The sequence below is a fragment of the Megalobrama amblycephala genome, linkage group LG4, assembly GCF_018812025.1.
Source record: "Megalobrama amblycephala isolate DHTTF-2021 linkage group LG4, ASM1881202v1, whole genome shotgun sequence".
Taxonomy (NCBI): Eukaryota; Metazoa; Chordata; class Actinopteri; order Cypriniformes; family Xenocyprididae; genus Megalobrama; species Megalobrama amblycephala.
The window spans coordinates 10,253,137-10,269,250 of record NC_063047.1 but is presented as its reverse complement, the minus strand read 5'-3'; the positions used below and the strand labels follow the sequence as shown (position 1 = coordinate 10,269,250).

The window sequence follows — 16,114 nt, the reverse complement described above, 5'->3', positions numbered from 1 at the left end:
AAAAAACATTCCCAAAACATCTTTTGTAACAGGTTTGGAATGACATGAGGAAGAGTACATGAGGACAGAATTTTATTTCTTTAATATTTACAAAACAGAACATTATATGACAACATGCAGTTCATCACCTCTGAGTCTGCGTCTTCCCGTTCTCTCCTCTCACTGTCCAGTCTTTGTTTTTCTCTCTCTGCTAATCTCCTTCTGCGCTCCTCCTCTTCTTTCAGAGCGCTCTGTGTCTCTTGGGCCAGCTGACCAACCTCTAGAAGCCGTCTGATCTGCCTCCTTCCTCGAGGGGTGCCCCTCAAACATTCCTCGGTGGTTAGAGAGACATCATCCTACATATCGACCCACCCAAAAATAAAAATACATAAATAATCGAGGAATCCACATTTAAAGCATCTATGACATAGAAGGAACAAACACACACATCAGCAGTGGTGGTCTTGTCAGGTGTGCGTGATGGACTCTGAAGAGTGGGTGACTGGGACCTACAAAATTAATAAATGCAGAATAATGAATCATCTCTGCACGCATTTAGGCTTGTGGGTAGGTAGTAATATGCAAGTGTTTAATGTCCAGAGCGGATTCCAGTTGATGAATGTGATATCATGAGCTTTACCCTATTTCCTCAGACTCTGAAAGGCTGAGTTCCTCACATAGGTCAGAGTCACTTGTTGCATCACTGCTCACTAGGATAAAAATGGACAAAATAAAAATAACACCAGATCTGAACGAAAAATCAGAACATTACATTCTTTTCAAGAAAGTAAAAAAAAAAAAAAAACCCTGAAATTATGTACAACTAACTTTTAACTCACCAATAACGCATCCTAAATCTTGGACTTCCCTTTCTCTTTTCTTCCTCTCCCCCCCTTGCTTTTGACTTTTTGCTTCAGCCTCTGATAAAGTTAGACCATGTCGCAGCAATCGGTGGCGATGCCTTGACCCTGACTTTGACCCACTGGATTCTGAGCCATAATTGTCTGAAGAGAAATAATTTTTGCTCATGTAACAATAAAAATACATGAATACTATAATGTCTAAAAACATTTGTAACTATATGAGGGATCTGCTGCATGTCATTATAGTGTTGTGACAAATTAACTTGGAGCTACATAAAAATATTGTGTAGTTTCAGTTTCAGAAGCTGTTTATGTTATTATTCATCAGAAATGGCATATACATTGAAATAAACAGGTAGTTACCAAGGTCTGATCCCCATGGTACCAGTGGTAACGGCCATAACTCACCGTCATCGTCTGTTGTCTCGGATGATTCGCTCTTGCTCTTCTTCTCCACCTCCTCTCCTTTCGTGCTCTTTGATTGCTCATCAGAGCTGGCCTCCAGCTCAGAATCAGATGAGAGGTTAGCTTTGATCTGAGCCAGCAGAATCTGCCTCGCAATTCTTTATAGAACAAATGATGGGATGAAGCAGTAAAGAGAATAGAGAGAGAAAGGGGATGAAGAGAAGAGAGGGACAAAATGTGAGGTGGGTGACCACTGGATTCAGTTTCATTAAACAAAGCATCTTCCTCCATCCTCTTTCATTATAATTTTTCAAAATTGCAAAGTTGCTTTTTTTCTGTTTTTTAATACAGGAACAATTCAGAAGAACAGATGTACTTTCTATTCTATAGTTCCATTTAACCTATGAAGGATGTAAATATAAAGGACATAAATATAACATCAATTAAATAGGTTATTGGACAATGTAAAAGATCCATTTGACTGTAAAGTGGTCTGTTAGTTTTACAAATGAATAAAAAAACCCTTAGTGAAACAAAGGCAGACAAGAAATGTAGATGAGGAATTATTAGCCTATACAGAGGCAGTTTTTTGAACTTGGAACCTCTGAACGTGACAAACTGAATGGCACCACCACAAAAAACACACAATAAAATATATATATACAAAATGCACAGAGGCTGTTGTGGCTGGGGTATAAACTTTTATTACAATTCCAATTCTTATACAGTTCTTACACAGTTATTTACATTTCCTCTCCTCAGACGCAAAATAATGCATGCTTCTTTTGGATGAAAACATTGAAAAGGTTTCTGTGTAAAACATTTTGATAAAACAATAACAGTAATAAATACTTCAAAAAAAAAAAAAAAAAAAAAAAAAAAAAAAAGGACATTAGCATGCAATAAATATCCGAGCTTTTAGGGTTTTTGAAATCCAATGAAATCCAATGAAAGTGAGAGGATTCCACAAGAAAGTAAAGACAACAAACAGAAAAAGGGACACTTTGAAAGATGGGTGAAAAAAATGGATAATTATCAGAAGCATGTTAATGTTAATGCATGTTAAGTTTAGGCAGGGTTCCCACTCTGTCCAAGATATTATTTTCCATTTCTTCAAGGCATTTTATGTGATTAACATCTCTAATATTTAATCAACATCTGTGGTCCACTGTTGTTTGCCGTAGAAAATAAAGTTGACTCGTCCATTGGTTTGCAAAAATTAAAAAATAATATTTACAGTACTGCACTTACAATGTCTAATCTAGTAGGCATGAGACTTTAAAAACAGAAATACAAAGGTTGATTTTACATGAATTCTCCATTAAAATCGTTTGGCATTTGAATGTAATGTTCAAGTCTGAGTTTACAAACACTAAACACAAACAGAAGATATTGAGGATTTGGTCATATTCTGATTCGATAGCACCAGTCTCATGCTAAACACATGTAATGTTCAATGGTTATGGAGACGAGTCGAGCTAATTTTCCATGGTAATTGACTGCATACCACAGATTCTGATTCTGCTGTATTTAATCTGGAATATTATTTTAAGCCGATAAGAAATTACAGCTGATATAGCCACTGAGGTATCGTGGTTACTGGCATGGCTCAAAATGCACAGCTAAAGTAAACTTGATTTTCAATTGAGTGACAAAGCCTCTAGAAGATTCTCCAATTAGCTGGATACGGTAACTATCCTTTGGTAAATAATAATAATGTCTTGCAATCTGTATGGTATCAATATCAGTTGATATCAATTAATGAGATCTGTGCAGAGAACAGAAATGACGGCGAGTGTGCAGAGACTATGACGCATACCTGCTCATGACAATACACAGGCAAACGCAAATGAAAAAACAAAACGATATGATTCTGCGATGTCATTCATGCTAGAATGCAATGAGAACTGACCGCAGTTCCAAATCCCGATTGGTCCCAGGATTTCTTCATTTTATGAAAACGTTGTCAGTGATACAGTGAACCATTTTGATTAAAAGGTTACAGTAAACATTTTCCAAGATATTTAGGTACATTTCCCATGACTTATCCATTATTGGAAAATCGCATTACAAAATTCAAGGTTTTCCAGGTTTTCCAGGATGCGTGGGAACCCTGTTAAGCTACAGAAAAAGAGACGAAACGGGGAAAAAACAGAGAACAAGAGAAAGAATAAATAAGTGTTTATTGCCTCTCCATAACAACCATGCAAATAACACACAGAAACCACTCATGTAAGAGTGACGACTACACTCAAACCTCAAACACATGCTGACTGACTACACATGTTGGGCCTGAAAGAGCATCATCACTGCCGCTGCCCCGTGAACATTCGAACACAAACTGAAGCCAAGTCCACCAAAGCAATCGTTTCACATCCGGGTTTGTTCAACCTTTTAGCCAGTTTTTTATATATATATGAATAATAAAAAAAAGGGTGTGAATGAGGAGTAAATAACACAAGCCTGGTTTAAAATTTACATTGCGTGAGTGAGCACCATTAATCAATGTGTTAGAGCGCATGCACCAACTGCAGGGCCATGGCTCCAATCTAAGCTAGCATTTAGAACCACCAACTCAAAAACTTCAACATGTGCTGGAGTCAAGTTTCCTGTTGCCTCAAATTTCCAATCCCTGACATCCATCAACTTCTGCTAAAATGAACAATCATTGACAGGATGAACTTTTGACTTTCTAGCCAATTCGCGAGGACATGAATTCTATGCAAATGATTTGAAAATGTATATATATAAAAAAAAAAAAAAATAAAAAAATAAAAAAATAATAATAATAATAATAATAATAATAATAATAATAATACGCAAGTAACTCTACGGACAAAAACTTTAACTTATTTAATAAAGGCAGTTCAGACAAAGGCATAAACAAATCTTCAGTTTAAGCTCTTAAATGTAGAAAATTCAGTTGTCTGTCGCAGGATTAATCTCCTGAAAAAGAACAAACACAACCGCGTTTAACACAAACGCTAATACTGTGCTACTGCGTTTCTCTCTGCCTAATAAACGTGTTCACTTGAATTCCACCAACAATGACATTTCACTGCCAATAACAAAAGTGTTATATAAAACTAACACCTACCGTTAGCAAACCACACAGCCTTTGTTCTGACTGACAGAAAACATTACAGCGTGAGAACCGGGAAGCTGAGCCCTAAAACACAAACACACACAAGAAGTTGTCTGTCTTACTGAACACAGGATCCATCAGATCCGAGCAAAGAGGTTTAGACTCTTTCTACTCTCTTAAAAGCTTTATTAGCAGCACAGACAGTAAAGAGGACAGTGTGGCTTCCAGGAGTTCTGCCAAAGACATGCAATGGTCTGTGTCAGTGAAGTAAAAACAGGAGCTTCTCCGTAGATGATTCACTGACTTCCATTAGACAGTGCTGGCTCAGAGCTTCCCCACTGATGGGCAGTGTGTGCCTACGGCTACAGATTCTCTCTACAGCGTGTGGAAGAAACTGTGGGGAAATAAAAAGCGTGTTTGGGTGAGAGACATGTTCAAAAGCCCTGTCTAGCAGCGGTGCATGTGGATGGACGGGATGCTTGCGTGCTTTTAAACGGGATTTGAATCAAAGCTCTCGCTGTAGTGGGTTTGGGACAGCCGAAGTCCAGTGGAGAAGGCCTGTGCTGGGAAAGTGTGTGTGGCCCTGGTGTAGTCAGAATCGTACCTATTTTCTAAATCATCGTCCTCCACAGGCAAAGACGGACCTGGCTGGATGTCCATCTCATCACCTGGAGACAGAGAAAAAGAATGACTAAAGTCAAAAACAAAATGCATTTAACTTCTGAAATACGAAAAACATAAGAGAAAATTGAAACTCATCAGATTGTGAATAGTGCTCAGATCTTTGTGTCAGATTTTGATGGATCTTTTTTACATTTACATAATAAACACATATTTACTTTTTTTTTCTTTTTTTCTTTCAGAAGTTTGTTATTATTGTATAAAGAAAAGATCTGCTTTTTGCGCCCATACACACACACACACACTCACCGGAAGACTGCTGGAAATTTCCAGAGCCCAGCAATGTGACGCCCTCTGTCAGCGGTTTGATCCTCTGATCGTCGGAGTCGCTGCTCGGACCACTCTCCAGTTCCTGTCCTCCCACCTCACTTGATGAACTCCCACTCTGTCCTGTCATCCTGGCAACTTTGTGGGCTCTTCCTCTGGTCATTCTAACCGTAGACCCCTGGTCTTGGGAGCCCCTCCTTGAAGACGCAGAAGAGGATGACGAGGACGATGAAGATCTCTCTTTGAGATTCCGCTTACGAGAGCCTCTGTCGGGAGGTGTGGTTTTCACCAGCCCAAAGAGCCGCTGCTTTCTGACATGCTGGTTTACCTCGTCCCCATCCCAACTGCTACCTACCAAACCCTCTTCCTCACTATTCGCCATGGCAGCGGCAGTCTGGAGCAGCACTTCAGGCACCTCGTCAGAATCAGAGTCATCCTCAGCTAATCCAGCATGCTCAGCAGAGGGGTTTGTGTTCGTCCGACGACGGCGCGGTGTGGTTTTTACACGTGGGGAACGTTTATTCTCCTCTGATAAAGACAAACTTTTTGGGTCAGTTTGGTCCTCCTCTTCTTCCTCCTCCTCCTCCTCTTCCTCCTCCTCCTCCTCCTCTTCTTTCTCTTCCTCTTCATTATTACCACAATAATTCTCTAAGTGTCCTCCTCTCTCAGTCATTCCCTCCATCTCCATCTCCATCCCCTTCTCCATCTCCACCTTTGCTCCACTTTCTTCCAGTGAACCATCTGTCATTCCAATCTTTATCTTTTGTCTGTCAGGTGATGAATGAATGGAAGGAAAGGTGCTGTTGATGGGCTGTGGGCTGACTGGTACGGGAGTAAGTTTGACCACCAGCTCTTTTGTGAGTCCAGGGCTCTGTGATGACATTGCCTTCTTTGGTCTACGCCTCCCTTTTGCTTTATTGTCTAAAGCAACTCTACTGCCACGTTTGGACCCAGTCAGCTCGTGGTCTAGGGCTTCCTGCAATTACAAATTAGATGTTGTTGTAATACATTCATATGATCAAACTGAAAACAAATGATAATCATGCAGTATCATGCAGCACAACCGTTTTAAACATTGAGAATAAGAAAAGTTACTTAAGCACCAAATATGCATGACATTAATGACAAGACTGGACTGCAAATTCAGCATTACTATCAGGAGAATAAATTACATTTAAATTATACAGTTATTTTAAATTGTAATGTTTCAGAATGTAGTTTTTACTGTATCTGATCAAATGTTATGCATCATACTTTAATATTAAGATGCCCAAATTCATCTTTTACTAGCATTTAAAAAAAACTATTGATTTTAGTTATTAGGCGTTTTATTTTTAATTTATACATTTTTTTGTATTGCTATCAGTCTTAACATGGAAATAATAATTACTGGCTTATCTGTGCATCCCTAATCAAACTCAACTTCTCCTCTTACCTGTAACGCGCTGTTAGCTGCTTGCAGATCATCCAGTACAGCGCGGAACATCCGTAGCTGCCCAATTCTCTCTCGCTTCTCTTCTTGGTTTCCATCCTCCTCTCTTTCCCTTTGAACGACTGCCTTGAAGGAATGACTCAAAGATGTAGTAACATCTACAAACCGCTGCATTCGCTGGTAAAGGCCTGCAGAGGGCACTGGTCCACCTCCTGCCCCCATCAGATATGACGCACCACGACCACCCTTGTTAGCTTTCCCCCGGACCGAGTTTGGCTCAGTACGTGAGACTCGTTTTTGAGCCTGCTCTAAGCTCTCTAGAACAGAGTCGCAGGCCAACACCAGCTCCACCAGTGGCTCAGGACTGCACACATAACAGTACCACTTCCTCTCCTCCTCTAGGATGGTGGACAGCTCCTTCCTCCCCAGGTTTCGCAGGACACATTTCTTACAAAAGGCATTACTGCAGTAATCACAGCCAATCAGACTGCCTCCCTCTGCACACCACCTGAATGAACAGGGGACCAGAGTGCTTATTGAATACATTGAATACAAGTGAATACATCAACTGCAAACCCTAACTATTAACGGTGAGATGATTTCAGCTGCTCTGACTTTCACCATTATGTATGATATGCTCAGTGACTCTTAGGCTGCCTTCTGCACAAGTTAATATCTTAATAACTTCAGAAATGTCTGGGTCATTTCACCCCAAAAAAATAAAATGCAAAAAGGAACATTCTATTTTAAGACATTTTATTGCCATTTTAATGATTATTTTGCTTGTAAAGAATATTTGTGTAAAAAAAAAAAAAAAGAGGGGAAAAAGAACCAAGTATGCATGGTAGGAGTGGGCGATATACAGGTAGACATGATTAACCGGAAGAAATTTGTCAACAAAAATACTGTATCGCAGTTACGCTCACATGACGTTGCTGTGCTGCGCAGACACGAAAGCTTACTATTTGCATGCGTTTAAGCATTGCAGTGTAAAAACAAGTGGTCAACTCAAAGACAACTCATTTCAGCATATGCGTGCATAAACCTTCACTTTATGTCTTTAAGTGAAGGTACAGTTGAGAAAGACAATGCATGAGTATAATGGATTGGTACAGTCAGTCTTAAAGGACAGCATCCAAATTTACCTGCTGTCATTATAAATGCTCATCAAATGACAAAAAAAAGAGAAAATCTCTCCCTGCTTGCTTTTTTAACTTTTAATTTACACAGTACATTTGATTACTTTATACATTTTATGTAGTATTTCTAGCGCTTGAAGTTTTTTCAGGTAGGTCTATTTCATCTGTCTTTGTTCCATTGTAGCTTGTTTTCTTTGTTTTCTTTGAATTTATACTGATTTTTTAATTTAAAAAAATATGTTTTGCTAAACAGGTCCTAAACAGGCCTCATTTTCTTAAATCCTAAATACAAAATTGAACGAATTTGTAAATATAGGTTTAGGAGATATTCAGCCACAAATATTAGTTTGGTCATGACATATGATTGTAATCTACTATATAAAATTCTCTCTAGAAAAAAAAAAGTGACAAAAAAAGCTCACTTTCTGACAAAATACATCCAATGTATATCATAAACAATCACTCCATTGAAATACATACACACCACAAGCCTACACAAAAACAAACAAAAAAAAACTCACTAAATACTAGACTCCCATCCATCCATCCATCACTCACTCACGTACCTGCATTGCTCATCCATCCCCTCTGAATCTTTGCTGATGTCATCACTCATATAATACTTAAAACAACTCTACAAGAAAGCAAACAAATTCTCATAAAACTCCACGGAAGGATTCACTAGTCATCAAATACAAATTACTGTAAAAAATGATGCCGATGTCAAAGTAGTGTCTATTTTAAGACTCTGTTTGGTTACATATACTTTACATCTACATCCACAAACACACATTAATCGCAGAGACTCGCATATACATACCTTGCAGATGAGAACTTTAAGCATAGGGTGCCTGTAGACTGAGTCACGTTGGAAATGATTCACCTGCTGACCGCAAGCTGTGCAGTTTACCCTCTCCATCTCATATCCTCCTAACACACACACAATCACAAATCAGAAGAGTTTACTCTCATACCCTGACACACGCGGCTAAAAGTGTTATTTCATATACTTCAGCTGCAACATGAAGGTTACACACAGTTGTAAACGGAAAGCCACAGAGAATTGAATAAATTCTCCATAGTGAGAAAAGTTATTCTATGTAAGACTATAGCCCGGAACACACCAAGCCAACCCCGACGAACTAGTGGCAACGAAAGCAGACTGCAGGGTTGGCTCACGTCGGCAGCGTCTGGGTCCAAAGTTGCCCTGACACACCAAACCGACGCCCGACACCAGACGGCCAAATAGCACATCCGTTCTGCACCTGCGTAAGAAGAAACGCCTTTCCTTACCAGCAGGTGGCAGTAGCTGAACAGCCAGTCTGAATGATCAGACGGCCCGACTGAACGACAAGCTCTGACGCCGATTCAACATGTCGAATCATTCCCGAGGACCAACTTCAACTGACGGTGCAGAACACACTGAGAAAACTTAGTCGGCTGACGAACAAAAACTGCTTGACAGCCGACCGTTGGCTTGGTGTGTTCTGGGCTTAAGAATGGGTGGCAATCTATCTTTCAAGGTTAGCTGATTAACTGGGGCATATTCTTCATACCTCGCTTAATACATCTGAGATGATTTGACAGATGCCAGATCTTCTAATCGTGATAACTGAACTCTGGCTAATTTGGTTCTTCAAACGAATTTGCAGATTGGATTAAAATATCTGTATTAAGTTGTCTTAGATTACTAAGTGTTCTCGTGTTCCATGAAAAGGGCAGATGTATCGATACACGAAACCACGATCAGCAATGCAGCGATTGGCTGGAGTCAAGATGGCAACGTAATGACATCATAGAATGAGAAAAGACACCTGACGAAAAACTTGACGAATTTCTAGACATTTATAAGGAAACAGCCAAGCGAATAAATGACAGAAGAACGACATAAATGTTATAATAGATAAATGAAATGTGCACTATTTTTTTTTTTTAACATGATTACCCAATTATTTAGGCTATATTCACAGTTTCTAGTATTTGTACGGGCAATTTTTTATTTCAATGTTGTAATTAGCAACTAATTTACCTTTGAAGCATATTTGACAGCATTAATTAAAGTTTCTTAAGGGTCAAGATCAAGTTATCTGCATCTCCAGCGCTTCATCAAGCCACTCCCATAATATCTGTCGCAGTTCAAATTCACAAATGCATGTACGGCATAGACATCTGTACATCATGTGTGTAAGACTCCAATAAAAATTATTACGTAATTATTCCCTCACGAATGAATCTCTCAAAGAGTAAAACTGTCGGTGTCTATATTATGACACTACACGGCATTATAGTATTATTTGCCAATTTATTTTTAAATCATTATTATTGTCCCTGGTTTACATAAGGATACTCTTGTGGGAAAGTAGCAGTGGCTGGGACAGACTTTAAGCCTCACCTCTGCTTAAAAAGATGCAATCTAATCCTGTTTACATGAAATAAGCCTGCTCCCGAGCAGGTTTGAGCTTACGGACCTGTTGCTATGACAGCAAGTCCAGGATGAGCGTCGAAGAACCGAACAATCCAACATCATGCCAAATCGCCATCAGTCAAATCCAGCTAAGTGAGTTAGCGACGTACGAAGAATATGCCCCTGTTCCTGGCACGTACACTGAATTCTTTGTTTCATGTGTGCTACAAAGCAGTGTTTTGAGATTGGGTGCTTGAGAACATCTAGGATTTGCGGGTGGTTCTGTCCCGGGAGCTCTTATAATAACAAAGCAGCACCATCATGTTGAAAATTTGAGTTAAATAAATATTAATTAACAATTTCCCTTTATTAAACTAATTAGTAGGCTTGGGTATCGAGTATCGATTGGAACCGGGACTAGCTTTGCGATTTTCCCGTAATCGTTCAAAAGTTTAAATTTCGATTCCTAGTTTTGATTCACAGTCCGCCGACTGGAAGAAGAAACCGCTGAACACCAACGAAGAAAGCGTCCACCGGAAGTGTTGGCATAACCGAGCGAGTCGGACATGGATAACGTGCGTCGGCGGTCCAAAGTGTGGCTTCACTTTTCTAAACAGAACGAAATCTCGGCAAAATGCAACATTTGCGGCAAGATTGTTTTGTGCATAGGAGGGTGCACGTCGAACATGATAAAGCACCTCAGAGCAGTGGCGTACCGCATGTCTGTGAGGCCCCCCCGCAAAGAATGAGATGGGCCTCTCCCACAAGCAGTGATGTCATGTATTAAAATTTGTTGTGCACCTGAGTCAGTCTCAACCACAGTTTACAAAAACTGATTTAACAGTGAATCATGTGGTGAATTGTCATTGCACGGATTCATTTGATGTTATTATTGAATAATATTATATATATATATATATATATAATATATATATATATATATATATATATATATATATATATATATATATATATATATATATATATATATATGCTATATAGGCCTAGCCTATATGTTTAGTGATTTTGATATCGCAGACTAAAATACCGGCAGGAATAAATATTTAGGCTAATTTCCTCATTAAAACCAAAGGTGTTCATCAGTGATTGTACATCAAGAGCAAGGACACATTGTGTGCATTTTGTTTTGTGCTTTTACTAGAACAAAACGCTCAATTGTCTATTGCATGAGAACTGATAACAGCAGCAACGAACACTGGCCAGGATTTCAGAAACAACACACTCCAGCGGATAGATCGCCTATTATTTAACACAGACCTACACATTTCTTATCGAATGGAGATGTTTCTTTCTTTTAGGTACAATTATTCGCTGAGTTTAAGTTCACTTTTGAGACGTTTCAGAAAGATTCTCGCAGAGAGACATGCTGAAAGCGCACCCTGTTTTTTCTTTATTTTATTTTACAAAAGCACAAGGTTTTGTTGTTATTGTGAGCGTACACAAATAAAAGTAGACCATTTGTAGTCTTGCACTAATCTAGGCAATCGCCAAAAATGACGGAAGGCCTGTTTTAAGTTGTTTCAGCTGTCATGAGGAAAAAATCCATCAGAACGCGCCGGCGCATTCGTCGGCCAGAGGGATAAATATAGCCAATTTAGTTTCATATTTATATTTAAATATTGGGCTATAGCCTAATATTATTATTATTTTTTTAAATTTCACCTATGTTTTGATTATGAAAAGTGAACATGACGGATGCGCGATGTCGGGAGACATGCAGTGAGTTTGACCACTTCATTAAGTTTTGTTTTATAGTAAGTCTTTCTTTAAAGTGAATTTCGTTTTGTAGAAATTGTATCTTAATTTCAATCAATGTTTCATCAACCAATTGCCTGTATTTAATAAATAGGAAGAAAACCAAGAACGTCGGGTGTGGAATGGATTGAAGTGCGTAACAAACAAACCCATGTTTCTGCGGCCTTTGAATAAGGCTGACGCAATAGACGTCTTTTTGTTTTTATTAAATTTCTTTATTACTTTATTACATGTCTTTATTACTTAATTAACTGATAAGATATTTTTGGTCTAACAATATATTTTAGCTGGTCTAAATTCTAAGTTAGACACAAATTTGCGTATAGGCTATATAAGGTTCCCTTCTAGATAAGCGCATAAATTGCTGTTTCGGTCGCAAATTTTCAGTAATTTCGATCGGTGCATCAAATGATATAGGCCTAAACTAAATTAATAAATTCATAACTAAATTCAAGTTCATAGATTTGATATTTATCTTGTAGTTGAAAACAGCCCTGTGAGAAATTCATAGTAAAGTTCATAAAAAGTAAAAAGTTCATAGAATTAAAATTGATGGAGAAGGTCAGACTATTTCCTTCAGAAAGACCGTTGGTTACCTAGCTCATTTAAATTTTAATTAATGGCAACAATATATATATATATTAGGGATGTGTCACGATTTTCGAATATTCGATTAGTTGATTTAATTATAGAATATCGAATAGGTTGTGCGATTGTCGTCTTAAAAAAATCCTCATGTTTTCAATGGTGACACGTTCATGTAACCAGAGGGTGGCGCGCGCGCTGCCAATAACGCACCTAAAAAGCTGTCAATCAACTCTTAGACAACAGCAGAACATAGACAAGCGTGGCATATAACAGAGACGTCAAAATCAATGTTCACACGACACACGTGCCGTCATTCAAGCTGTTCACAATGATATAACGCGTTTAGGCAGCCTAAAATCAATATGGCTTGAGGTAGGCTTGCTGCGATAGTCGGTGTTGCCGGTGTTCAGGAACAACATCGGTATCATCACTTGTCACCGCTCCCGAATTGGCGATAATTTGAAAGTGAAAGTAAAATTCCCTCGGTCATTCATGGTGCGTGTCCACTATAAGGTGCCGGACTGGACAAAAGCGAGGCGAACGCCGCGAGCGAGCGACACTGATAGTCCACTGGCGAAGAGCGAGCGTTTTCAGTTTATTCATGTGGAAGCTCAACGTAGGAATTAATTGAAAGCACTCGCTCTGCTTCGCACTGTTATGAATGGCCGTGCGGATTTTACTTTCACTTATATTAAAGAACATATTAATATGTTTTAGCACATTACAATCATTATATGGCTTGAGTTAAGACAGCATATTCTCCAATGAATTAAACAGTTTATCAATATCATACAGATAGAAAGCGTGAATGGTCTCTCTCCCTCTCTCTGTTTGTGTGTGCGTGCGTGCAGGGGAGGGATGCGATTTTCGAATAATAATCGAATAATTCCCAGCGATTTTCGAATATTATTTTTGCTTGAAATGCCCATCCCTAATATATATATATATATATATATATATATATATATATATATATATATATATATATATATATATATATATAGAGAGAGAGAGAGAGAGAGAGAGAGAGAGAGAGAGACACTCCAAGTCGAACACACCTATTGACTTACATGAATCAGACATTTGAACCAATCAAATAAATGAATGACTTAAAGGTGCTCTAAGCGATCCTGGGTGGAGTAACTTCCTGTTGAAGTTCGAAGTGTTGTCAAACAAAACAGAGGCTAGCTAGACCCGCCCCCCTTAGTTAGTGTTGCTTTGACCGACAAGCCATGGCGCTGTCATGTGAGTGAAAAATACATTGCGGAGCAAAGAGGACACCGACAACACGTCGACAGACAAGACAGAGCAGGTTACTTATGTTAAACCATATTAAGTCCCAGCTTTCAAACTGTGTAATTTAAGAAATTCAAACAATAAAAAACGTTTTGTGGCTCTTTAATGTGTCGTGACAGATCGCTAGAGCCTCAGCTCAAGAGGCTAGTGAACAGATCATCTCTTCTTACTAGTTAATTTATAGCATCAAATAAACTTAAATGAACATGAGAAGGAATGTTGTTTCAAACGCGGAAAGACGTCAGTACACACCATTTTTCAAGTTTAAGTCCACCAAGGTTAATTTAACTCCTGACTGCTTTGTCGGACAAAATGGCGGATTTGGCATTATGATCGGGTTAGATCGCTTGTCAATCAAACTCCCGGCGAAGGGTCAATTAGATTAAAAATTGTAATCCCTTGACAGCCCTAATAAAAATGACACGACGTGACTCGACAATAAGGCCTGCCCGATGGCCCAAGACCAGTGTAAAAGACACTCGGGACAGTTGACAAAGCAGACTGTTTTTGAGCAAATTGGAGCACACACATCCAAAGCACTTGCCCAGAAAGCCGTGCGAACACACTTTAATTCTTTCACATCTTTTTGCTCTTGAATAGGGTTGGGAATCGTAAGAAGTTTTCCAGTTCCGCCTAACGATTCCGGTTCCTTTAAAATAATTAAACAACTAATAAAAGCAGGTAAGGGAAAATGCACAATACTCAACTCAAACAGTCTTTTTTGTGTTTATTATTCTTGTAAAATGAATTTAACAGACTGCAAATCTCATATTCGCTAACACTTTACAATAAGGTTCATTAGTGAACTAGGCCTACATTAACATGAACTAATGAACTGCATCTCTACAGCATTTATTAATTTTTGTTAATTTCAAAGTTTACTAATACATTATTAAAATCAAGAGTTGTATTAGTTAACAGTTAATGCACTGTGAAGTAACGAACAAACTCTGAATGGCTATATTTTTATTAACCAACATTAACAAAGATTAACAAATACATTGCTCATGATTAGATCATAAATTAACCTTATTGTAAAGTGTTACCACAAATTAGATAAGATGCTTGAACACACATGTAAGATCCAGTGAGGGTGAAACAGAATATTTTTGTAAGTTGGATTCGTAAAGAATGATTCAGTGATAGACGCATTTTTAACAGTAATTTGTTGCCACCTAGTGGCGTAACAATGCAATCGATACAGTTGTTATTTGAAGTCCAGTTACTCTCAGAAGGTAATTTATTATATTTTTGATCGGTAACATCAGCATTTCTATCTGAATAATAAACTTTTGTATACTTGTTATAAATTGGAATATTTGTGTCACAGAAATAATGATACTGTGCCTTTTGGAAAGATTGTTTGTGAAGCTGTTTATACACTATATTGCCAAAAGTTTTGGGGACGCCCGTCTTTACGTGCACATGAACTTTAATGACATCCCATTCTTAATCCATAGGGTTTAATATGGAGTTGTCCCACCCTTTGAAGCTATAACAGCCTCAACTCTTCTGGGAAGGCTTTCCAGGTTTAGGGGTGTGTTTATGTGAATTTTTGACCATTCTACACTTGGCACAATGCAGTCCGTTCTCCTGCAACCGCCAAACCCAGACTCATCCATCGGATTGCCAGACAGAGAAGCGTGATTCGTCACTCCAGAGAACACGTCTCCACTGCTCTAGAGTTCAGTGGCTGAGTGCTTTACACCACTGCATCAGACGCTTTGCATTGCACTTGGTGATGTAAGGCTTGGATGCAGCTGCTCAGCCATGGAAACCCATTCCATGAAGCTCTCTACGCACCGTTCTTGAGCTAATCTGAAGGCCACAAGAAGTTTGGAGGTCTGTAGCTGTTGACTGCAGAAAGTTGGCGATTTCTCCACACTGCGCCTCAGCATGCGCTGACCCCGCTCTGTGATTTTACGAGTTGCTGTTGTTCTCAACTGCTTCCACTTTGTTATGATACCACTAACAGTTGACCATGGAATATTTAGTAATGAGGAAATTTCACGAATGGACTTGCTGCACAGGCAACCTATCACGGTACCACGCTTGAATTCACTGAGCGACCCATTCTTTCACAAATGTTAGTAGAAGCATTCTGCATGCCTAGGTGCTTGATTTTATACACCTGTGGCCATGGAAGTGATTGGAATGCCTGAATTCAATGATTTGGAGGGGTACCCCAATATTTTTGGC

General features: G+C 38.8%; 1 protein-coding gene across 1 annotated transcript in view; it reads right to left on the bottom strand.

The window, feature by feature from the left end:
• LOC125266576 (transcriptional regulator ATRX-like) overlaps positions 1 to 16,114 on the bottom strand; it is a 37,583-nt gene that overhangs the window by 15,624 nt on the left and 5,845 nt on the right. The window contains exons 7-16 of the mRNA XM_048187361.1: positions 8,672 to 8,781; positions 8,418 to 8,485; positions 6,716 to 7,220; positions 5,263 to 6,256; positions 4,937 to 5,000; positions 1,251 to 1,405; positions 819 to 983; positions 620 to 689; positions 428 to 488; positions 129 to 335 (exon numbers count right to left, since the gene is read on the bottom strand). Coding sequence (XP_048043318.1) covers positions 129 to 335; positions 428 to 488; positions 620 to 689; positions 819 to 983; positions 1,251 to 1,405; positions 4,937 to 5,000; positions 5,263 to 6,256; positions 6,716 to 7,220; positions 8,418 to 8,485; positions 8,672 to 8,781 — 2,399 coding nt within the window. The remainder of the gene's footprint in view (positions 1 to 128; positions 336 to 427; positions 489 to 619; positions 690 to 818; positions 984 to 1,250; positions 1,406 to 4,936; positions 5,001 to 5,262; positions 6,257 to 6,715; positions 7,221 to 8,417; positions 8,486 to 8,671; positions 8,782 to 16,114) is intronic.